This window comes from Bos mutus, chromosome 23, assembly GCF_027580195.1.
Source record: "Bos mutus isolate GX-2022 chromosome 23, NWIPB_WYAK_1.1, whole genome shotgun sequence".
Classification (NCBI taxonomy): Eukaryota; Metazoa; Chordata; class Mammalia; order Artiodactyla; family Bovidae; genus Bos; species Bos mutus.
The window spans coordinates 29,176,940-29,201,908 of record NC_091639.1 but is presented as its reverse complement, the minus strand read 5'-3'; the positions used below and the strand labels follow the sequence as shown (position 1 = coordinate 29,201,908).

The 24,969-nt window shown below is 43.4% G+C and overlaps 1 protein-coding gene across 1 annotated transcript; it reads left to right on the top strand.

The window, feature by feature from the left end:
• The first annotated feature begins 780 nt into the window (after window positions 1-780).
• LOC102279765 (adhesion G-protein coupled receptor F2) lies at window positions 781-23,498 on the top strand. The gene is made up of 8 exons (XM_070360970.1): window positions 781-858; window positions 4,125-4,167; window positions 5,602-5,753; window positions 7,518-7,748; window positions 9,524-10,882; window positions 17,139-17,180; window positions 18,823-18,990; window positions 23,442-23,498. The coding sequence occupies exons 1-8, from the start codon at window positions 781-783 to the stop codon at window positions 23,496-23,498; spliced, it is 2,130 nt and encodes a 709-aa protein (XP_070217071.1).
• Window positions 23,499-24,969: the final 1,471 nt, after the last annotated feature.

Genomic DNA, 24,969 nt, shown 5'->3' with positions numbered 1-24,969 from the left:
ATGAAAAATATTGAAGTTATTAAAATTTATATCTATATAGCATGGACTCTGATGCAAATCCTCAGTTCTTCCAGTCTCCCTTCTCTCCGTCCCACCTTTCTTCTTTCTTATGGAATTTTCTATGTCCCCATCATGTGTCCAGCACAGTTCTAGATGCTAAGAAATCATTTTAGTTTTGACATCAGTTTTGGCAGAAATAACAATACCAGGGCATGTCTAAGATCCGTTTTGAAGGAGCTGCTACCTACCTATGAAAATACAGCTCCAGAGTTAGGGGGAAATGAGGGACCACAGGTCAAGCCTGGTGCTTACTCTCCTTCAAAAGTGATTCTAATCTGAGTTTGCATGTGGGAATGCCAGCTCACCTTCCACCCTAGCCACCCACAGCTTTCTCAGCCCTGCCTAACCCAGAGAGTGCGCCATCCTTCCTGCTCCCCAAATATGGGCTGGATATGTCACACCCCAGTAGGCAGATGCCTTTGGAGGGATTCCCATGCTAGGTGTTACATGCAAGACAACAGCAGAACCTGAAGGTTATCACGGCGATTGCCTGCACCTCCCAGGGCCAGCTGGTACGCATACCTGCGGCATCCTGGTAAGGTCTAGGGAGACCACAGGGACCCCACCTCTGAAGCAATGGAGCCCAAGCAGACAGCGCTAAGGACAGAACCCAGTCTCAGGCTGACTGGTTCTGCATGGAACACTGAAAGCTTCCAATTGGAGACATTTTGCCTTTTGTTTGTTCTTCTAGTAGCCAGAAAGGCAACTGTACTGAAGACGATGACTCAGATGCTTTTGCTCTTGCTGTACGGCTTCGTGTTTCTTTTGGCCACAGAGTCCTGCAGGACGTTATGCCAGGTGAGAAGAGGGAGGTGGGAGGATGAACTGGTGGGGAGACCAAATGGAAACTAGAACCCATGAGTTAGGCAGCCCATCTGAGCTGAAGGGTATGTAGAAGAAGGGGTGAAAGTGAAAGTCGCTCAGCTGTGTCTGACTCTTTGTGACCCCAGGGATCGAACCCAGGTCTCCCACATTGCCAGCGGATTCTTTACCAGCTGAGCCACAAGGGAAGCCCAAGAACACTGGAGTGGGTAGCCTATCTCTTCTCCAAGGGATCTTCCCGACCCAGGAATTGAACTGGGGTCTCCTGCATTGCAGGCGGATTCTTTACCAACTGAGCCATGAGGGAAGCCCAAAGATGGGGTAAAATGCTCCAACCAGAAGAAACTGCAACTGCAGGTCACCAAAACCCATTTTAGTCAATGGCTGCCAATTATTTTCCCATCTGCTTTTTCCATAATTTCCTGAGATGCAAAGGGGTTTGAATGATGTAAGGGTAATCAACTCTTCTTCCCATATCCTTTGATGGTGAAGCTTTCAGTGGCTGGTAAACAGGGTAGTGCCTCTTCCTTAAAGGCATCTGAGAATGTGGAGGCTGGGAGGGGTGTGACCTTGACTGTGTCTGTGTTAGTTAAGTCGTGTCCGACTCTTTGCGACCCCATGGTAGCTTGCTAAGCTCCTCTGTCCATGGAATTCTCCAGGCAAGAATACTGGAGTGGGTTGTCATTTCCTTCTCCATGGGATCTTCCTGACCCAGGAATTGAACCCGGGTCTCCTGCATTGCAGGCAGATTCTTTACCATCCGAACTGTAGGGAAGTCTCCAACCTTGACTGGGAAATGGTTAATGGCATTGAGTGAGCAGGATTTAGGAATGGTCCCGGCACCGTGAGACACTGTCCCACCCAAAATGGCATCTCCTTCGAGAAGTCTGATGGTGAACACCACCAATGGGCAGGAAGGAGCAGTGAGCACCTTGGTCAGGTGGCAGCCTGGATGGGAGGGGGTTTGGGGGAGAGTGGACACATGTATATGTATAACTGAGCCCCTTTGCTGTTCGCCTGAAACTATCGCAACATGGTTAATCAGTTATAATCCGATATAAAATAAAAAGCTAAAGAATTCTTTCTAGAAGTTTCCAAATAATATTCACTCTGTAAATAATGTGCCCCTGGATGGGAATTTTCTCCATGACGCCCCTCCCCCTAATACTGAGTTACAGCCCAGTTTCTGGGAAAACTTAGAGACTCCCTCAGAAAGGCCTTTTCCAGGAGGCACCCAACTCCACAGTTCTGTACTGTTTCCTCTTCATTTCCTCATCCACGCTCTTCCACAAGACAGAACTTGGAGGCTGAGCATGGGAGGCTGCCTTTGTTTTCTTGATTATCGGGGACTCACCTTACCAGAAATGTTCCATCCTTTTCTTCTCAATTTACAAGTTGCTGGGGGTTGAGCTTTTTTGGGGTGCTGTCTTCCAACCTCTCTCAGGCAGTTCTGTGGGTTTAACAGGTGATGGGTTTGCAAGTGTCTTGTTCGTAGTATTAGTCTGAGGAGTATTGCCGTGTGTGTGTGTGTGTGTGTGTGTTGCTCAGTTGTGTCTGACTCTTTGCGATCCCACGGACTGTAGCCTGCCAAGCTGCTCTGTCCATGGATTGTTACTATCTGAAGCTTAAGTGGCCCAGACCGGATACCACCCTAGAAATGAAGAGATCAGGTGGAGTTGTATACATGGACTTTGGCAGATTAACTGGAAGTGAATCAGTTCCTTCACTTAAGAAGACAGTTTCCAGAATTTCTTGTAAATAACATGCCATTGCCTTCTGCCTTCCTATCTGACTAGCAGGATGTGACCTCACTGGAGTCTGTTTAATGGGCCAAGTGTTATCCAGAATTGTTCATTTTGAAGTGCTTTGTTATGGTGCATTGGAGATCATGATCCACTCAAGATGGGCTGAGGGCATCTTGAAATGTTTGCATGTCCATGCATCTATTTATTTATTTATTTGGTTGGCACCGAGTGGCATGTGAGATCTCAGTTCCCTCACCAGAGGTCAAACCTGTGTCCCCTACATTGGAAGCATGGAGTCTTCACCACTGGACTCTCAGGGCAGTCCCTCCAGTAATAAATTAATAACAATATTTTTATAAATAAACTGCCAAGATTTCCTCTCTACATTTTTTGGCTGCATAGTTACATGTCAATAATTTTGTAGTTTTTTTCTATAAGAAAAATAGAAAGATGCTTCAGTTTTACCTCTAAAATTGATGATCAGATTTTTTTCATTCTTATTGCTAGTTAAAAAAAATAGTTTTCAGCTTCTCAATTCATTGTTAATAATGTTATGTAAACATGTAAGAAAGACTGTTGTCAAATTTGGGGAAACCAAATTTTTTTCATATGTTAGTTGCAAGGTATCTTGAGCACGTACGATTTTCTTGTTCTATGACAAATTGTAAATACTCTGAGAACGAATGCCTCTTATATGTTGATGTCCTCCTTGTAATGCAGATACGACTGCAAACTACATAAATATATGCTTTTGAATCCAAACTAAACATATACCCAACTCAACTTCTACCCCAAACAGCTACATCCTTCGAGTGCTCTCCAAAATAAGAGAGAAGGAGGGGGAGTTGGAAAAAGAAAAAAAAAAGGACTGAACAGATGATGGCTAAACTATTTTGCTTCTGAAAATTTAATCAAACATATGATAATGATGGAGCTTCCCTGGTGCCTCGGTGGTAAATAATCTGCCTGCCAATGAAGGAGACGTGAGTTTGATCCCTGGGTTAGGAAGATCCCCTGGAGAAGGAAATGGCAACCCACTCCAATATGCTTGCCTGGGAAATCCCATGGCCAGAGGAGCCTGGCGGGCTACAGTCCATGGAGTCGCAGAGTTGGACATGAATTAGCAGCTAAACAACAACAACAGTGATCATGTGAACACATTGCTACACTCTTTTTCAGCACAAAGAAGGGGCCCATGCAAGCAAGGGGTTCTGCACCTCAACCTTCATTAATTTCCATTGAGCTCACATCTGCCCAGGGTGTATTTCCTAGATAGAAAGCAGATCATTCTTCCTGGAGTGGAAGGAGTTCTCCTGCTGAATAGCCGTGGAAAGACATCTGTTCAGGCTGAGGGGAAATGGGACCGTGGTGACAAATTCATGGTCTTAGATTTAGTGGCACGCTGGCATCAGAGCTGAGTCAGATGTGGTGAAAGTGAATCACTGGCTGCACATTTTAGTGACTGCTTCTGACCTGAGTTTTAATTTTCCTTCCTAGGCTTCCAGCAAGAGCAAGGAGCAGGTGTCTACCAGGCCACACGGTATGTTGGCAGCAGTTACTAACAGTTGGCTGTGTTCCTATCCATCTGTTGTAACGCAGAGCTCTTCTCAGCCCTCTGTCTCATGGCGTGGTAGATGGCACACCTCGATGGCATGTATCTGGATTTTCTTTTACTCTTCTCATCTTAAATTGTACCTTTGACCCCTGCTCCCTTCTTGCTGCATCCTGGTCTGAGAGTTCTTTGCCATAAATCCTTTGGATTGAACCAACTCAAAATAGAACAGTGGCTATGGGGGGGTCTATGACACCCTGCTGATGACATAACTCCTTGTAAAGTTCTGGAGCTAAGAAATTTTTTGTATAATACTTTTTAAAATTTATTTTTTTAAAATTGAAGGATAATTGCTTTACAGTATTTTGTGGTTTTCTGTCATACATCAACAAGAATCAGCCATAGGTACTCCCATGTCCCCTCCCTTCTGAATCTCCCTCCCCATCCTACCCCTCTAGATTGTCACAGAGCCCTGGTTTGAGTTCCCTGAGTCATACAGCAAATTCCCACTGGCTATCTATTTCACATATGATATTGTAAGTTTCCATGCTACCTTCTCTGTGCATCTCATCCTCTCCCTCCTCCCCTCTCCCCATGTCCATATGTTGGTTCTCTCTCTCTGTTTCTCCATTGCTGCCCTGAAGATAAATTCATCAGTACCATCTTTTTAGATTCCATATATATGTGTCAGTGTATGATATTTATATTTCTCTTTCTGACTTACTTCCCTCTGTATAATAGGCTCTAGGTTCTCCCACCTCATTAGCATTGACTCAAATGTGTTCCTTTTTATGGCTGTGTAATATTCCATTGTGTATATGTACCACAGCTTCTTTATCCATTTGTCTGTCGGTGGATATCTAGGTTGCCTCCATGTTCTAGCTATTGTAAATAGTGCTGCAATGAACCCTGGGGAACATGTGTCTTTTTCAGTTTTGGTTTCCTCAGGGTATATGTCTAGAAGTGGGATTCCTGGGTCATATGTGGTTTTATTCCTAGCTTTTTAAGAAATTGGAGCTGAGAAATTTCTTAGAGGCTATCAAGCATACTGGCTTCCAAACTGTATTCTTGGGGAGCTGCAGGCATGAGGCGTGTTTAGGGGGTTCCTATGGGGTGAGATAGGGAGCTAGTGGACTGAACTGTGGGCTCTTCTCTCTTACTCACTTCAGCTGGGATGATACCATTTTTATCTATTTTAAACCTTAGAGTTCAGGATACTAGTTTGTTGGAATTAATAGGAGGTTGTCACTGAAATAGATGATGACCCCTGATCTATTTCAATTGTGCTGCACTTTACAAAGAAAAGACACCTGATGTCCATAGGACTGATGTGCCTTCACTGTGCGGACACCGTGGTAACTGGCCCATGTGGTCCAGAGCCCAGACCTCTCCATCTGATGCTGACACCTTTTCTTTTCTCAGGTGAATGCTGTGGCACTTGTGTGGACAATTCCTACTGCAGCCAACCTTGCCCTCCAGACACTCCAGGGGATATGGGGTTTTTATGCAGGCAAAAGAAATGGCACAAAGTCACTGAGTCCTGCCGCACTCTCACTGCCTTCAACATCTTTGAGGTAATATCCTTTCTCTCACCTGCAAAGTGGAGCCCCAGACTAGCAGTGCAGCACAATGGACAACAGTCAGGGCATGGAAGCAACCTAAACATCCATCAACAGCGAGGTGGATAAAGAAGTTGTGGTACATATATACAATGGAATATTGTGTATATATATATATATATGTATATTCAGCCATAAAAAATATATATGTATATTCAGCCATAAAAATGAATGAAATTGGATCATTTGTAGTCATGTGGTTGGACCTAGAAACTGCCATACAGAGTGAAGTAAGCCCGAAAGAGAAAAGCAAATATTGTATATTAATGTACATATATGGAACCTAGAAAAATGGTACAGATGAACCTATTAATAGGGTAGGAATAAGAGACACAGACATAGAGAATGGACATGTGGCTATGGCAGGGGAGGGGAGGGTGGAACGAACTACGAGAGTAATACTGACATATATACACTACCATGTATAAAATAGACAGCTAGTGGGAAGCTGTTATATAGCACAGGGAGCTCAGCTTACTGCTCTGTGATGACCTAGAGGGGTGGGATGGGGGTGGGTGGGAAGGAGACTCAAGAGCGTAGGGATATATGTATACATAGCTGATTCATTTTGTTGTGCAGCAAAAACTAATACAACATTGTAAAGCAATTATACTCCAATTAAAAAATAAGAAATTATGCATGTAGCACTCAATAAGGGGAAAGTGGACATGAGGCTGTATGGTTGGTAAATGTGTTTGTACTTGTCCAATAAATCTATCAGTTCCAATAAAACTATATTTACCAAAAATCAGGCCATTTTTGGTGATAAGGAGAAGGCAATGGCACCCCATTCCAATACTCTTGCCTGGAAAATCCCATGGGCGGAGGAGCCTGGAAGGCTGCAGTCCATGGGGTCGCTGAGGGTTGGATACTACTGAGCGACTTCACTTTCACTTTCATGCATTGAAGAAAGAAATGGCAACCCACTCCAGTGTTCTTGCCTGGAGAATCCCAGGGACGGAGGAGCCTGGTGGGCTGCCGTCTATGGGGTCTCACAGAGTCGGACACGACTGAAGCGACTTAGCAGCAGCAGCAACCTGCTGACTATCACATTAACCTGATGATCCAGTGGCTAAGACTCTGCACTCTTACTGCTGAGAGCCTGGGTTTGATTCCTTATGTAACTATGGAATATGCCCTATGTAACTATGGAATAAGCCATGGAGCATGCCCTGCCCACTCTCCCTCCCCAAATCAGGTGATTATCCTGGGGCCATAGTTTGCCCTGCTTGCTCTCAAGGGTGAGACTCAAGCCAGAATCCATGGGAGATCTATCAATACTTTCAGTCCTTCTCTATGGATGTTCCAACGGATTCATCCAAATTCAGCTCAGAATTTCTATTTTAAAAATATGTTCATATCTCGTGCTTTGCCCCTCAAGAATAGTAGAAATAAGCTTAGAGGGCACTAGAAATCTACCTACAGAATGAATGTGCAGCATACATAAATAGAAGGCAGAAGAGGTGTACTAAAGACCACAGTTGCTATTTTGGGCAGGAAGCAGGTGGCTGGCAAGGCAGGGCTTTCCTTTTCTGTTGAAACACTGTGGTATTGGGCAGGTTATTCACAGCGAGTATGAGCTTGAGAATGTAAAATACAAAAACATTATGCAATATACAATCGTGTAATCAGACTGTCCTAAATTTTAGTAAAACTCCTTTTCTATTTAAAACAAAAGGAACATTAAAAACCTTTTTGTTGTTTTTTGCCATTTCTTAGGCAGATTCAAATTCTGTTCAAACATTTGGAGGATCAAAAATAAATGAATATACCAATAAGCCTGAGACTATTACAGATTTGTTAATGGAAAAGTGTCCACAGAATCTGTCCTGTGTGATCAGGAACATTCAGAAGTCTCCTCGGATTCCGGGTAACATCGCTTTGATTGTGCAACTCTTACACAACATCTCCACTGTGCCAATGACGGATGTTGATGAGACAAAGATGAAGGTGAGTGGTGGTGAGGGTGTGGCAGAGAATCATCTTGATAGAAAAGGAATGCAGGTGAGCTGGATACTTTGTGAGCTTTTGGGGGTCTGAGAACTGTGTTTTTTATCTCAATATCTCCAGTGCTTAGCACAGCAAGTATTTAGTACATCGTCATTGATAAGTGAATGAAGAGCTAATGAATAGAAGAATGAAAAAGTGAAAACATTCAATCAACAAACATTTAGAGAGACCACTTATGGGGTGTGGATCAAACCCCAGGGTACATTCCAGTATCTGGCTACTGAAAACTAAGAACCACGGTAGATCTGCAGAGAGAAATTGACTTTTTTTACTTTCATTTGGAGTCTGAACTGGTTGCAAAAAAGGAAAATAACTGAGTGCAAAGAAAACAATCATACATATCTGTCTCAGGAATATAAAATGAAACTAGACCCATTTTTTTTTTGCTTTGATCTTCAAAGCAGAGGATATTAAAAAGTAAGTTTAGCCTCTAGGATCGATTTCCAATTTGGTATGTTCCTATACGTGGGCTCCCCTGATGGCTCAAAGAACCCACCTGTCAATGCTGGAGCCACTGGTTTGATCCCTGGGTCAGGAAGATTCCCTGGAGAAGGAAATGGCAACCCACTCCAGCATTCTTGTCTGGGAAATCCCATGGACAGAGAGTCTGGCAGGCTACTGTCCATGGGGTCACAAGAGTGTCGGACACGACTTAGCAACTAAGCAACAACAAATGTTCCTATACAGGGTGCTGCACACAAGCGGGATTCATTAGATGCTAATTACGTAATAGGTGCTCTGACCTGGGTAAAGAAATGCTAGTTTCACTAAGGTATGAAAAGGAATTGATGATGGCAATGGGCATGCGGAAGGAAGGCATTGCACAAAATTCGAGGAAGGCAATTCCCTTGCAGCACTAACCTCACCTGGGAGTCTCATTAAGATGCTGGTTCTACATAGACATAGAAAATAGACTGGTGGTTTGCCAAGGGGGAGGGTGGTGACAGAGGGATGGATTGGGAGGTTGGAATTAGCAGATGCAAACTAGTATACAGAGAATGGATAAACACCAAAGTCCTACTGTATAGCCAGGGAACTGTATTCAATATCCTGTGATAAACCATAATGGAAAAGAAATGCAAAAGAATGTGTATTTATATATGTGTGTGTGTAACTGAGTCTGTTGCTGGACAACAGTAATTAATACAACACTGTAAATCAACAATACTTCAGTTTTAAGAAAAGGATGCTGATTCTGATTGACTAGGTCTGGGGTGGGGCCTGAGATTCTGGATCTCCAGGCAGTTCCAGGGGATGCCTTTGCAGCCAGCTGGAGGACCACTTTTTTATGTACTATTTTAATTATTTACTTATCTATTTATGTATTCTTGGCTGTGCTGGGTCTTTGTTGCTGCTCAGGCTTTGCTCTCGTTGCGGCAAGCAGGGGCTACTCTCGTTACAGTGTGAGGGCTTCTTACTTCGGTGACTTCTCCTATTGCAGAGCCCGGGCTCTAGAGTGTGTGGGCTTCAGCAATTGTGGCTCCCGGGCTTTAGAGCACAGGCTCAACAGTTGTAGCACACGGGCTTAGATGCTCCATGGCATGTGGGATCTTCTTGGTTCAGGGATCCAACCCGTGTCTCCTGCACTGGCAGGGGGATTCTTTACCACTGAGCCACCAGGGAAGTCCCAGGACCACACATTTTAAAAGTAAATGTTGATTGTTCTGGCAGATTCAGAGAGTGGCTCAGTACTAATCCCGGTTCTTCATTGACAGAGTTACAGCATCATGGCCAACCACATTCTAAATAGCAAAAGCATCTCAAACTGGACCTTCATCCCCGAAAGAAACAGCAGCTGTGTCCTGCTACATTCAGTCAATTCCTTCGCAAGAAAGCTATTTGTCAATAAGCATCCCATTGAAATAGCAGATATTTTCATCCACACGGTGGGCACCATCCTCTCTAGAGACAACGCTGGAAAGAATTTCACCTTTTCAATGAGAGTTAACGACACCCGAGACGTCACAGGGAAGGTGTCAATCAGTAGAGAGGAACTTCAGGAGGTGCCTTCTCCTTCTCGGGCTGTCAGCATCGCATTTCCAACTCTCGGGGCCATCTTAGAAGCCAGTGTTTTGGAAAGCATCACTGTGAATGGGCTTGTCCTGTCTGTCATTCTGCCCAAGGAACTTGAAAGAATCTCGCTGATTTTTGAAAAGATCAGCAAGTCGGAGGACAGGAGGGCACAGTGTGCAGGCTGGCACTCCGTGGAGAGCAGATGGGATCACAGGGTCTGCCAAAAGATTCAGGAGAACTCCCAGCAGGTGGTCTGCAAATGTAGCCCGAGCAAGACGTTTACCTCTTTCTCGATTCTGATGGCACCCCATGTCTTGCAGAGCCCCATCCTGATTTACATCACGTACATAGGCCTGGGTGTTTCTATCTGCAGCTTGATCCTCTGCTTGTCCATCGAGGCCTTGGTCTGGGGCCAGGTGACGAAGACAGAGATCTCATACTTACGTCACGTGTGCATTGCTAACATTGCGACCACCTTACTGATGGCTGATGTATGGTTCATCGTGGCGTCCTTTCTCAGTGGCCCAACGAGGCACCACAGCGCATGCGTGGCAGCAACCTTTTTTGTTCACTTCTTTTACCTTTCTGTGTTTTTCTGGATGCTTGCCAAGGCACTCCTCATTCTCTACGGAATCCTGATAGTCTTCCATACGTTGCCCAAGTCCGTCCTGGTGGCAGCTCTCTTTTCGGTGGGCTACGGGTGCCCTTTGCTCATCGCTTCTATCACGGTCGCTGCCACTGAGCCTGGCAAAGGTTATCTCCGGCCTGAGGCCTGTTGGCTCAACTGGGACATGACCAAGGCCCTTCTGGCTTTTGTGGTTCCGGCTCTGGCCATCGTGGTTGTCAACCTGGTCACAGTCACACTGGTGATTGTCAAGACCCGGCGAGCGGCCATCGGCAGTTCCATGTTCCAGGAGGTGAGGGCCATCGTGAGGATCAGTAAAAACATTGCCATCCTCACACCACTGCTGGGACTGACGTGGGGATTTGGCATAGCCACAGTTCTCAATGACAGCTCGCTGGCTTTCCACATCATCTTCTCCCTGCTCAACGCCTTCCAGGTAAGTCCAGACAGAGCCTTCTGACTGAGTCCACAGTGAGAGAATTCAGGAGAAAGTTTTGTGATCAGGAGCTCGTAGCATCGTATTTCTTTGTAAAAGACAAAGGATTTGAAATAGCATATTGAGTCAGGAGAGCTTCCCAGGTGGTGCTAGTGGTAAAGAATCTGCCTGCTAGTGCAGGAGGCACAGGAGATTCAGGTTTGAGCCTTGGGTCAGGAAGATCCTCTACAGGAGGAAATGGCAACCACTCCAATATGCTTGCCTGGAGAATCCCACGGACAAAGGAACCTGGCGGGTTACAGTCCACGGGTGGCAAAGAGTAGGACATGACTGAGCGTGCTCGTGGAAGGGAAATTGAGGCAGGAAGTAAGCTTTTGTTCCAGAAAGGTCTGGATTAAAATCTGGATTCTCTGACTTATGCCTGTGTAACACTCTCTTGGGATATTTGCTTAACTTTGCCAAGCCATGTTTTCTTCACTTACAAAATGGGTAGAAGAATTCCCATTTTATAGGACTGTTTAAAAAGGAAAGATAACAGTGAATGGAGGACTTGCCTGGTGGTCCAGTGGCTAAGACTCTGCGCTCCCAGTGCAGAGGGCTAGGTTCGTTCTCTGGTCAGGGAACTAGATCCCACTAGCTGTAAACAAAGATTCCTCACGTCCCAACTTAAAGATCGTGCATACTGCAACTAAGACTTGTAACCGCCAAATAAATAAATAAAATATTAAAAGCTGAGCTGTTGCTGTTGCTGTTTAGAAACTAAATAATACTACTTCCCCAAAAATCTAGGCATGTAAATGGAGGTACTAAAATGTGCCCACATATTTCTTTCTATTTAAAATTTTTAAAAAATTTAATTTATTTTTACTTTTTTCATAAAATTGTTTTCTTGGAGGATAATTGCTTCACAATGTCGTGTTGGTTTCTGCTGTACAACAATGTGAATCAGCCATGAGTACATATATGTTCCCTCCCTCTGGGATCTCCCTCCCACCCTCCTCACCATTTTAGAATTTTTAGTGACCATTGGAAACCATCTTATTTTAATGAGGCAAGCCATCCAGAGTGGTATTAAAGACAGTCTCTCTTCTTGTGGATTAAGCGATATTCCCAGTTTTATATGTATCTTTACCAAGTTTTCTATGCTTATATACAAATATGTTTTCACATAGGATTGGGGTTAAAAAACAATGTATGTTTTTACTTAAAAATACATCCGAGCATTTTACCAGGTGACTATGTATGTATCTTTAATGATTCCTTACCTGACTGAAAAATTTTTTTTCGTTTTTTCAGTTATGGTATACCAAAGAGCCGAAGTTTCTTATACTGAATGTTAAATGTAGATAGTAACTAACTGAAAAGAGAGCTTTTATTTTTCTAAAGCCCTCTAAAATATTGCTTTTGTTCCTAATTGTGTACTTATTAGAAAATAAGACTATTTCAAATAAATGTTTTATTTATAATAGAAATTTTAAGTCAAATGTTTTCTCATTTTGCTCTTGTAGAATTTAAGTGTACATGATTTCATTCTACAGCGAGTGTTTTGATATCTTGGGGACAACCTTGCGGGGTGAGATGGGGAGTGTGGGAGGGAGACTCGAGAAGGAGGGGATATACATATATTTATGGCTGATTCACGTTGTACAGCAGAAACCCACACAACACTATAAAGCAATTATACTCCAGTTTTAAAAAAACACAAAAATAAAGATGTTTCACCTTTCAAATTTTTTTTAATTTGTATGAAAAATATTAATTGTGCCATACATTTTTTGTATAGCTCTTGGTAATTATCAATTGCCTTATCCACATTTATGCAGCTAGTCACTGGTAGAACTGGGTTCAAAATGTAGCGTTCCTAGGGACTTCCCTGGAACTCCAGTGATTCAGACCCCATGCTTCCACTGCCGGGGACATGGGTTGGAAACTAAGATCCCACATGCTTTGCAGCAAGACCCCCAAAATAAAAAATATTTAAAAAACTGTAATGTTCCTAAAACTTCTCTTCTGGGTACCCCATGGCCATTCATCATGAATGCTTAATGAATTCATGTTTCACTTTTAAGCATTTTCTTTTCCCTTGTCTCCCTTGGGGCCACTTTACTGTGACTTTTGTTTTAAACCAGGCTGTGAGCATTTATTTTTAATACCATGAACTCCTTTACCTATTATTACAGGGTCAACCTGTAATTTCAGCTGTTTCTGCCTTGACTCCTGACAAGGAGGAGGGTGGGGCCATCCAGCTAAATGCCAGGATCCTTGGGACAGTGAGGAGCTGAGAGCAGAGTCAGGGTGAAGGTCAGACACTGGTGCAGGCATGAGGCAGTGATGGGCTGGAACTGGCTTGTACTGGCTCAGGAGAGCTGACTGTTACCTTTCAGGAATTTGGGGAGCTGATTGTAAACATAGACATCCTTACAAATTAAATAAGTTAGATTGAAAACAAAGGTCATACATCCTCAAAATGCATCACTTTGTAATTGTTTGTGTCTATTTTTCACTGTACTTTTGAGGTTATTGGCAACTATTTTGTCTGGGTGGTGGGAACACTGTGTAATGATGTGTCCATCTCTTCCTGACTCCATGTTCAGTGATGCCATCTTGCTGGATTGATTGATTGATATTATTTTCATTTTTTATCTTTTTTTTATTGAAGTATAATTGCTTTACAACATGTGTTAATTTCTGCTGTACAAGTAAGTGAATCAGCTGTGTGTATACATATATCCCCTCCCTCTTGGGCCTGCCTCCCACCTTCCCTCATCATCCCCCAGCCATCGTTACAGAGCACTGAGCTGAGCTCCTTGTGCGATACAGCAGCTGTCTATTCCACTAGCCATCTATTTTACACATGGTAGTGTTGCTAGATTTAAATCAGCTGTGGTGGAAGTATTTAACCATGGAGAATGGCAAGAGCTACAAAGTTGGTGAGTTGGTTATTGCTGTTTACCAGCAAGTCTGTGGATCAGAGTATCCTGAGGATGCCCAGTGCCGGAGGAGAGAAAGGACAGTCATCAGCCCTCACTGATGGAGGAGACAGAATCAACGGAGCAAGAAGAAGCAGGACATGCAGGGACTAAGGAGGAACTGAGATGTGGGGCAGCTGAGGCTGACGGGGCAGATGGAGAAGAGAGACTCCTAAACATGCAGGAGGTCAGCAGGATGTAGGAGAAAGACCTTCTTAAAGATTTCATGGTTCCTTCTCTGTGGGAGCATCTCCACAGGTTTTAAAGCTCAAGCTGTGTGTGTGCTAAGTCCAACTCTCTGTGACTCCACGCACTGTAGTCCGCCAGGCTCCTCTGTCAATGGGATTCTCAAGGCAAGAATACTGGGGTGGGTTGCCATTTCCTCCTCCAGGGGATCTTCCCAACCCAGGGATTGAACCCGAATCTCCTGTGGCTCCTGCATTGCCAGCTAATTCTTTACCTCTGAGCCACTGGGGAAGCCCCACCCTTTAGCTAGGGAAGTGTTATTATGTAGTCAAGAGCTACTTTGACTGTTCATTTGTCAATCCGTAACTTTTGACCCGTGTCTTCCTTCATATTTACCCAGAATAACTGTCTGGGTGGGAGGTTTGAGGACCCCCTCTAGCTGTTTTGATGGGAGAAAAGTAAATGTTTCAGTCCATTTGGGCTGCTGTGACAAAAAATACCATAGGCTGGGTGGCTTATAAACAACAGGTATTTATTTCTTATAGTTCTGGAGGCTGGGAAGTCCAAGATCGAGGCACACACAGATAGATTGAGTTATCTGGTGACAGCCCACTTCCTGGTTTACAGATGGACAGTTTTCTCGCCGTAACCCTGCCTGTTGAAAGGGGCCAGGAGCTCCCTGGGGCCTCTTTTATTTGGACCCTAAATCCTTTTCAGGAGATTCTGCTATCATGACTAATCACCTCTCAAAGGCCCCACCTCCAAATATCTTCACATCCAGCACTAGGATTTAACATATGAATTTTTGGAGGACACAAACATTCAGTCTACAGCAGTTAAAGCACATACTTTAAAACCCGGGAGAACATCTTGAGATTTACCTGCTCAAATTGTGCTTTATCTACTAAAGGAAATTCAAAGAAGCTGCTACCAGTGAATTCTTCTCACTCAGAGATAAAACTGTGACTAAAATCTTATCTGAATTTTTTGAAGGATATTTTTGTAACTTTTCCCAAGGTGGCATGGACCAATGACAAGTGATCCTTGTGGAATGTTTTCCTGTTACATATTTATTGCTATAGATGCAGGTTGTATAATAAAGCAATTAAATGCACACATGCACATACAGAAATACACAGAGCCATGACGTTTATTATTTCTTTTGTGCTGAGCATTATGGTAAATGTTCAGATATGAATATAATTAATCCAAACTCAAGAAATTAAAGATCTTTCAAAGAGAGAGCTTAGTCCTTTAGCCTTCAGGAAACAGGCTAGAATTGTGGTTCCCTGATCTTTGAAAATTACTTCCTGGGTAAAATTCGTGAAGATTTTGGTTTAAAATGTATTCCTAGTACCAAAACCCGACTGGGATGTATTTGGCCCAAGCATCTTTATACAAGTGGTACTTTATAACTGAATGGTTCACAAAATCAATGACATTTTCTTAATAGACACAATGACAGATTTCAATGGTTTTCTTGTAGGTTAAGAGAAACACTAAAAAGAGTAATGTGAAAGAATCATTCCATGCTTTGGAGCGCTCGACAGACTGGGTGAACAGAGAGGTGTATTTTAGCCTGTCTGGGGGAATAGCTGAGCTGGGTAGCCATGCACTGGTCCCTGTGAAATCCTCTATCCTTCAGCCAGGTTTTTACAGATCATGATTGCAGGGGGTTTTATATTGTTTCTGCTGATGGTCACTTGGTTGCAACATCTTTAGGGTGCCGTTTGTCTTAAATTATGTACCTTAGCAGGCCTTAGCCTGGGTAAGGATCACATTTGATTATGAAATAGAAGCAGCTTAACAAGGATGCCTAAATTGAAGGTCATTATCTTACGTCTCTTGTCTGGTGAGTCAAGACCTGAGTAACCTCATCTCCAGGAGAAATTTTGTCTAATGTATTTTGTTGTTGCCTTTCACATTTTGAAAGTTAAATCTCTGAGCTTCCTTAGGTGAAAAATGGGACAAATACATTTCCTTCCTTCTTCCAGAGTGGTTTTGTGCCAATTCCATGAAAAAAAAAGTTGAAAACTCAAATGGACTATAATGATAGGAGAACAGCCACTGTGTGACTTTAATGGGGTCTGTCTTTGTATGAATCATAAGAGATGTTGTTGTTCAGTCTCTAAGGCATGTCCAACTCTTTGCAACCCCTTGGACTACAGCACTCCAGGGTCCCCTGTCCTCCGTTATCTCCCACAGTTTTCTCAAACTCATATTCATTGAGTCGGTGATGCCATCCAACCATCTCATCCTCTGTCACTTCCTTCTTCTCCTGCCCTCAATCTTTCCAAGCATCAGGGTCTTTTCCAATGAATTGGTTCTTCACATCAGATAGCCAAAATATTGATATGAGATAAGAGATATGAGAACTAATAAATTCTCTCTATACTATAATATCTGGAGCACCCATTTCTGAGCACCTGTTAGTGTACTTAGAAACTCTAGAGTTTTTAGCATAATATCTGGAGCACCCATTTCTGAGCACCTGTTAGTATACTTAGAAACTCTAGAGTTTTTATGAGTATCCATGGACTTAATTTTTATTCACAAGTTTTATAACAGTTTTTAGTTGTGGATGGGGGAAGGAGGTTGGGGGTGTTCATAAAAGCTGAACACAGCTGCTTTTGTTATTTTCTGTGGAAGTTTCTTTCATTACTGATTGTTCAAGAACTGTGAGGTGGCTGTGCATAGCCTGTCTCCTTGGACTTTCTTGGGCCATTATATTCTGATGAGATGCACAACTCCTGATAAACACAAAACACTTTATTTTGCCCAAATAAAAAATTCCTATAGTATTCTTGCATGCCTCAGGGACCTCAGTCTGCTTAGTTTACTGAGTATTCTAAGTGTCGAGAGCAGCGGCTGGTGCATGAAAAATTCTGTATCCATATTTGTTGAAAGGATCAATCTAGGTGTTGCAACTTTAAAATGAGAGAGTCAAAGATTTAATAAAATGGTTTTTGTCTTTCTATTTAAGGATTTAGGAAAGTTATTTTTACCTTCTACCAGAATAGGAACTGACAATAAGTACTGGTGTTTATTATTATCATTTTATTTTGTTTAATGGCTCTTCCTCCCTCTTCCATCTTTCTCAGGGCTTCTTCATCCTGGTGTTTGGAACAATCCTGGATCCGAAGGTACAATAAAGTCTTCTGCTGCTTTATGCATTATCAGTATTTGGCCCTGAAATGCTCACTTGTAAATACCACTTATTGGGGGTCTTTCACCTCAATCATTTGTGCAGACACTTGAACAGGACATCGAGGTCTCAATGATGCAAGCTTTCAAGCTTTTATGGGGCTAAGCTCTTATATTCATTAGCTCTTACCCTGAAAGCAATCCTGGTTATTCCTATTTTTAGTTCTACAGATGAGGAAATTGAAACTCAGAGTGATGAAGTAGCTCAGAAACCCACTCTAGCTAGCTGAAGCAGAAAAAGTTATTACATCTCACGATAACATCTTTGGGAAGGTCTCTCTGTGGCTGGGAGGCATGGAGGCTATGCATAAAGAATAGTTTCTGATTCACAGCACAGATGACTCCACAGGAGGCTCTTCTGCCCCTTCCTACTTTGCTGGGCACAGAGAGCACAGCTCGGCAGGGCAACATGAGACAGTGTGTGCTGAGCTACAGTTCCTGCTACTGCAGCCCCTTCATGCTGCCTGGGGAGGATCACTGATACATGCTTCTTACATTATCGTGTCTGATTGGCTGAGCCCAGGTCACGTGGCTACATCTTAGCTGCAAGAGAGGCTGAGAAAGTGAGTTCCTGGCTTCTACCTTAAAGAGCAGTGGACTTAAGGAAGGAAATTCTCCAAATACAGATGAGTGTGTGTAGGTGGTATGATGAAAATAAGTGAAAAAAAGGAACAAAACATCAGATGTTTATTCAGACTTTTAAGATCACCCTGTTTCTATTTTATTACATTGCCTCTTGAATTGAGAAAAGCAAACCTTCTAAATCATAGATGCAAACACTCACACTGCAGGGCTTATTTTGTAAATTTTATGTATCTATTTATTGTACTATCAATGCTGTTTTACTACTAAGTTAATATGCAAGGTTTGTAAAAGACATTTCACAGAGGTTCTTTTGTTTTCCCATGGGGATACAATACCAACCTAAAAGCAAAAGTGGTAAGGGTTAAGAAATGAGCTCTTTAATCCTGATATTTCTGTGGAATAGCTGTGTGCTGCTGGAGAGTCCTTAACCCATGAGCCTTAGAATCTTCCAATGGATCACAGACATAATAATGGTTTTCCTGCCTTCTGTGCTCCTCAGTCACTTCAGTTGTGTCTGACTCTGTGATATTATGGACTGCAGCCCACCAGACTCCTCTGTCCTTGGAATTATCCAGGCAAGAATACTGGAGTGAGTTGCTGTGCCCTCCTCCAGGGGCTCTTCCTGACCCAGGGATTGAACCCACATCTTCTCATTGCGATTGCATTGCAGGGGCATTCTTTAGCTACTGAGCCACCTGGGATGCCCTGCCTTCTCTGCTAGATTAGGATAAAGAACAAATGCAGTTTTGCAAGTGAAACTGCATAAAAAACACTTAAGGTTTTATGTAGTTATAGACCATATGATTACTTTTTAAATGAATCGAATACCACAGCTAGTATTTGTAGGCAAAGTACCAACAAGAGCATTATTCCTGTTGGTCCCGCCAACAGTACTTGCTGGAAACACACTCTCAGCATAGTGTTTGCCGGTCTCAAGCATATGCGTTAGTTCTTCATAGTCTTCTAATCCTTAATTCCTTTTGTTAACCCCCCCAGATAAGAGATGCCTTAAAGGATCGAATAAACTCTGCACAATGGATCTCCAGGATATCAGAGGTAAAGCCTTCACGTTCATTTTTGTATTTAAAATTTGACGAGGTAACAGCCACATTGGAGTTTCTGGCACCTGGAGTGTTGCTCAAACCATCACCTAACACTTTTGCGGTATGGATTTTTCAGAAGAGCTTTGTGAGTGCCTCTTTGAGCTGTTCAGATTCTAGGTGGAGCACTGGGACCACAGCCACAGAGAGAAAGTAGACTTCAATGCATTTAGAGGAGAGTGACAAGGCAGCAGGGCCTGGAGGGGTGACCCTCAAACTATGGAGCAGGAGAGCAGGTGATGAAACAGAGAAATGAGAGTGGATGCAAAGTCTTGGGTCCCCATGACAGCTCACTCATTCATTGTGACTCTCACCAGTTGAACCATATTCAAGGTGTGACAATTCCAGAGGAACAAATTCTGACCCGACACAAAAATTTTCCTAATATCAATAGCTTGATGTTCAGGAGGGCTTGTTTCCATGGTTACTGGAGTTGTAAAAGGTTAGGGACCTGGAGGAGGGCGTGGCAACCCTCTCCAGTATTCTTGCCTTAGAAATCCTGTGGACAGAGGAACCTGGTGGGCTACGGTCCATGGGGTCCCAAAAAGAGTTGGACATGATTTAGAAATGAAACAACAATAGAGCTGATTAACAATGTCATGTTAGTTTCAGGTGGGCAGCGAAGTTAATCAGTTACAGATATCAGTTCCAGTTCAGTCGCTCAGTCATGTCTGACTCTTGGCGACCCCATGGACTGCAGTACGCCAGGCCTCCCTGTCCATCATCAACTCCCAGAGTTCACTCAAACTCCTGCCCATTGAGTCAGTGATGCCATCCAACCATCTCATCCTCTGTTGTCCCCTTCTCCTCCCACCTTTAATCCTTCCCAGCATCAGGGTCTTTACAAATGAGTCACCTCTTGGCATCCGGTGGCCAAAGTATTGGAGTTTCAGCTTCAACGTCAGTCCTTCCAATGAAGTCGATTTCCTTTAGGATGACTGCAGTCCAAGGGACTCTCAAGAGTCTTCTCCAACACCACAGTTCAAAAACGTCAATTCTTCGGCGCTCAGCTTTCCTTATAGTCCAACTCTCACATCCATACATGACTACTGGAAAAACCATAGCCTTGACTAGACAGGCCTTTGTTGGCAAAGTAATGTCTCTGCCTTGTCTAACTCAATGAAACTATGAGCCATGCCGTGTAGGGACACGCAAGACAGATGGGTCATGGTGGAGGGTTCTGACAAAATGTGGTCCACTGGAGAAGGGAATGGCAAACCACTTCAGTACTCTTGCCTTGAGAACCCCATGAACAGTATGAAAAGTTATAGATGTATTTATTCTTTTTTCAAATTGTTTTCCCATTTAGGTTATTACAGACTATTGAGCAGAGTTCCCTCTACTATACAGTATGTCCTTGTTGGTTATCTATTTTAAATATAGTAGTGTGTATCTGTCAATTTTAAGCTTCTAATTTATCCCTCCCTCCCACATTTCCCCTTTGGTAATCATAGCTGTGTTCTATGTCTGTGAGTCTGTTTTGTAAATACGTTCATTTGTATCATTTTAAGATTCTGCATATAAGTGATATCATATGACATTTGTCTTTCTCTGCCTAACTTACTTCATGTAGTATGCTAATCTCCAGGTCCATCCACATTGGTGCAAATACCTTTCGCCTTACTCTTCCCGAAACTTTGGTCTCCTTCCCAGTCCTTGGTCTGCATACCTGGAAGATGGTTGATAACCTTTACATGCTTTCCAGCTGGGGAAAAGAAAAAAAAAAGCCAATTTTTACTGAGAAGAAACATTAATGATTATCTAAAGCAATGATTCTCAATGTTGGCTGGATATCAGAAGCAACTGGGAAGCTTACAAAAAAATGTTGCTCCACCGCTGCCATCCCCCGAGGTTTTAATTGGATTGGTCTGCACTGTGACTTGGATTTGGGAAGATGCATAAGCTCCCTAGGTGGTTCTAGTGTAGTCAGGGTTGAGACATACTCATCTAAGCCTTCTTGAAGTATCTCAGCAATGTAAATGTTTGCCTCCAGCTACCCTATCTGATTGGAGAAGGCAATGGTAATCCACTCCAGTACTCTTGCCTGAAGAATCCCATGGACGGAGGAGCCTGGTAGGCTGCAGTCCATGGGGTCACTAAGAGTCAGACACGACTGAAGCGACTTAGCAGCAGCAGCAGCCTATCTGATGTATTCCCACCTCTTCCCTGGGGTCTTCCTGGATGCTCTCAGGAGAGAGATCTGACTCTTCCAATCTCTTTCAGCTTAGTTTCACTCCTTTACGTGTGTCTGTTATTTATCCATTCAGCTACCACAGGGAAGCTCTGCTCTTTGGTGTTATAGAAAATAGTTATTTCCCCCCCTCCTTCTCTTTGTGTCTTTGTATGCAAGGTAAGTCAGGATAATACCCAGAATTTCATTATTAGCTTGTTGATTGTCTGAATCTGTGGTTTTCCAGGGTGGCTGCACCTCAGAAACACCTGGACAGCTTGTAAATAATACCACTGTCCAGGTTCCACTGAAGAAATTAAACTAGAAAGTCTTAGAGTAGAGCCGAGTTACTATTATTATTTTTAAGCTCCCCAGTGATTCTAATGTACTCTTAGGGTTAAGAATTACTGGTCTGTTGAACTTCCCTGGTGGCCCAGTGGCTAAGACTCCACATTTCCAATGAAAGGGGCCTGTGTTTGATGCCTGGTTAGGGAACTAGATCCCACGTGCGGCATCTAAGACCTGGCACAGCTAAATAAAATAAAAATAAGTGTTAAAAAGAGAATCACTTTTCTGGGTCCTAGGCAAATTTGTTCTTACCTTTTTATGTCCTTCCTTCACTCTGCCTCCAGCTGTAGCCACTGTAAGTTGGTGTTTTAGCCCTATTCAGAGGAAGTACTCTTGCCTGGAAAATCCCATGGACAGAGGAGCCTGGTAGGCTGCAGTCCATGGGGTCACTAAGAGTCAGACATGACTCAGCAACTTCACTTTCACCTTTCACTTTCATGCATTGGAGAAGGAAATGGCAACCCACTCCAATGCTCTTGCCTGGAAAATCCCATGGATGGAGGAGCCTCGTAGGCTGCTGTCCATGGGGTCACTAAGAGTCAGACATGACTCAGCAACTTCACTTTCACCTTTCACTTTCATGCATTGGAGAAGGAAATGGCAACCCACTCCAGTGCTCTTGCCTGGAGAATCCCATGGATGCCTCTTGCTGTCCATGGGGAAGTCAGACATGACTCAGCAACTTCACTTTCACCTTTCACTTTCATGCATTGGAGAAGGAAATGGCAACCCACTCCAGTGCTCTTGCCTGGAGAATCCCAGGGACGGGGGAGCCTGGTGGGCTGCCATCTATGGGGTCGCATAGAGTCGGACACGACTGAAGCATCTTAGCGCAGCAGCAGCAGAGGAAGTAGGCTATCAACTGTCTCCTCCTCTCCTATCTGTAGGTCTCTGACTTCTAGGTCACCATATCCTACAGTCCAGATTTAAGTCTTTCTCCTTGGGCTACCTGCCTGGGGAGTGTCAGTCCCAGCTCCTCTAAACTAAAATAATAAACATACTTGTTTGCATTCATTTTATATCCTATGTGATGGATTAATCTATGTTCACGTGGTGATAATTCCACCAGCGAGATGATATTTCCAATCCACAACATGTACCTGAAGCACAAGGATAATTTAGACCAGGTGCATCGCAAGGTGGTGATTGTATTGTTGAGAATTTCAGTAGCTGAGAAGGAGCTGTTTGAAAATAAGATCATCTGTACCATTTTTTAGATTCCACATATGTGTGTTCATATCTGACATTTGTTTTTCTCTTTCTGACTTACTTCACTCTGTATGACAGTCTCTAGGGATGTAGCTCAGGGAGCTCTCTACTCAGTGCTCTCTGGTGACCGAAATACGAAGGAAATCCGAAAAAGAGGGGATAGATGTATATGTGCAGTTGCTTCACTGTCCTCTACAGTAGAAGCTAATATAATATTGTAAAGCAACTATACTTCAATAAAAGTTAATTTAAAAAGTGGAGCTGTCTGAAGACTAGGGATTACCTGTTTCACTCTCTCCACACCAGTCAACTGCCTTCTCCCCACCTCCGTCTCAAACTAGAGGCTTCCAGAGAAGCATCCAAGCCAGGGAGGAAGAGAATCTCTCATACCAGCCTATTCGCATGTTGTCAGTGGTTCTAAAATAAAAAAGGACAGGGATGAGGTGAAGGCAAGAAAGAAACTGCTGTAGGTCACAATTCTACATGTGCTTTTTTAGAAAACTGAGATGGAATCAATTTACAGTATTATGTTAGTTTCAGCTGTACAACATAGTAATTTGATGTTTTTATAGATTATACTTCATTTAAAGTTATTGCAAAAATGATGGCTCTATTCCCCATGCGGTACAGTATATCTTGGCAGCTTATTTATTTTATTCGTAGTAGTTTGCACCTCTTAATCCTCTGCTCCTGTTCCACCCCTCTCCCCACTGGTAACTACTAGTGTGTTCTCGATATCTGTGAGTCGGCTTCTTTTTCTGTTTGCTGGTTTGTTTTATTTTTTTTAGATTCCACATATAAGTGATAAGATTCAGTGTTTGTCTTTGTCTGACATGTTTCACTAAGCACGATACTGTGCTTAATGAAATAATTCTCCACGTGCTTTGAATAATTGTGATCTTATTAACGACTGAATAACTGAACAGACTGCTGGTGACAAGTCCACTATCCTTTGTCTTCCTCAGAATGTTTCTTCTGATTTCTCTCGTCACCCCACCAAAGGCCCAAGCTAGTAAGCCAGGCTATACTCCTAACTTGGGAGGTGAGTACACAATGAAGGGGACCCCATATACATGGCCTGTATGTGACATTTCTTGGAAAAAAAAATCTCAATTTGATTCATTCTAATCAGAAATGATGTTTTCTTGATTGAAATGATTCTTCTCAGGCAGTCTACTCTCACCTAGCTCTGGTTGGAGATATAGTCACACTTCTAATTCTTGGATGTCTGAAATTGTTATTGTCCTTGTAAAACAGTCAGGCTTGTCTGGGGGGGTGCCTGTAAATCAGCCTGAGTCTTTGAGAGGGGAGTGAGCCGAGGGATCCGTGGTCCCAGCTGCTCCCTCTCTCCCTCCTTTTTATTCCCCATCCCCAGGACATCCTCCATGATATCAACAACATCCCCACAGTTCTTCCTGTCACCCTCTCTCTTCCCTAGTGTTAAAAGATTAGGGAATTATGATACACACTGTCTGTGGGAGGCCTTGGAGATAATGCAGAAGTTAGTTTTCATTTGCAGGAGGGTCAGAGACAGAGAGAAAGAAAGGGAAGGGAGGCACAGGGGGAGACAGACAGGGACGCTTACTGACATGGGGTGGCAACTCAGAGATGGAAGAGCAGTCAGACATGTGCAGTCAGGACTTCCAATCCTCTGTCTCCGTGTCCCTCTAGAGCGAGAGAGAGAAGACCAGGCAGGGAGATGGAGACATCTACAGCAGGACCCCTACTTTCACCGTGAGACAAAGAGGTACAGAGAGAGGCTGAGGGATACAGAGAGAGACATGGAGAAATACAGAAAGAAACAGAGAGAGCAACACACACACAGACTCACACAGACACATGTAGAGTGCCAGAAAAAGAATTATAGAAAGAGCCTGCCTCCCTGATCCTAGTACATCAGGGCTCTAGTAGCCAATGTGGCTGAGACCTCCTGCAGCAACCCAGGGCCTCGGTCAAAAGAGAGGTCTTTTCCAAGAGGAAAGGGCGTGGTCCAACTTGGAGACAAACAAGTTCTGTAATAGCTTTTGCAGACAAGAGAACAAAGCTGATTCTTGGATTCCCAAGGGACTTAAAGGGAAGCGACTCTTCATTTGCCAAGGGGGCTCTACCCAAAGGGGCTTCTTGTTCAAGAAAGAGTCGATCCATGATGCAGTTGTCATGATGCTTTTAGATATTGCTGCTTGTATGTTAAAGATGTGATTGTCTGTTCTTGACCAGGTCATGCATTTCAGGAGTAGCAGAGACCCCAGGAGAAATGTCCTCATTCGTGTCTTCTTGTCTCCGAAGAGTATGAAGGAAGCCTCCCTCTTGGTGGTG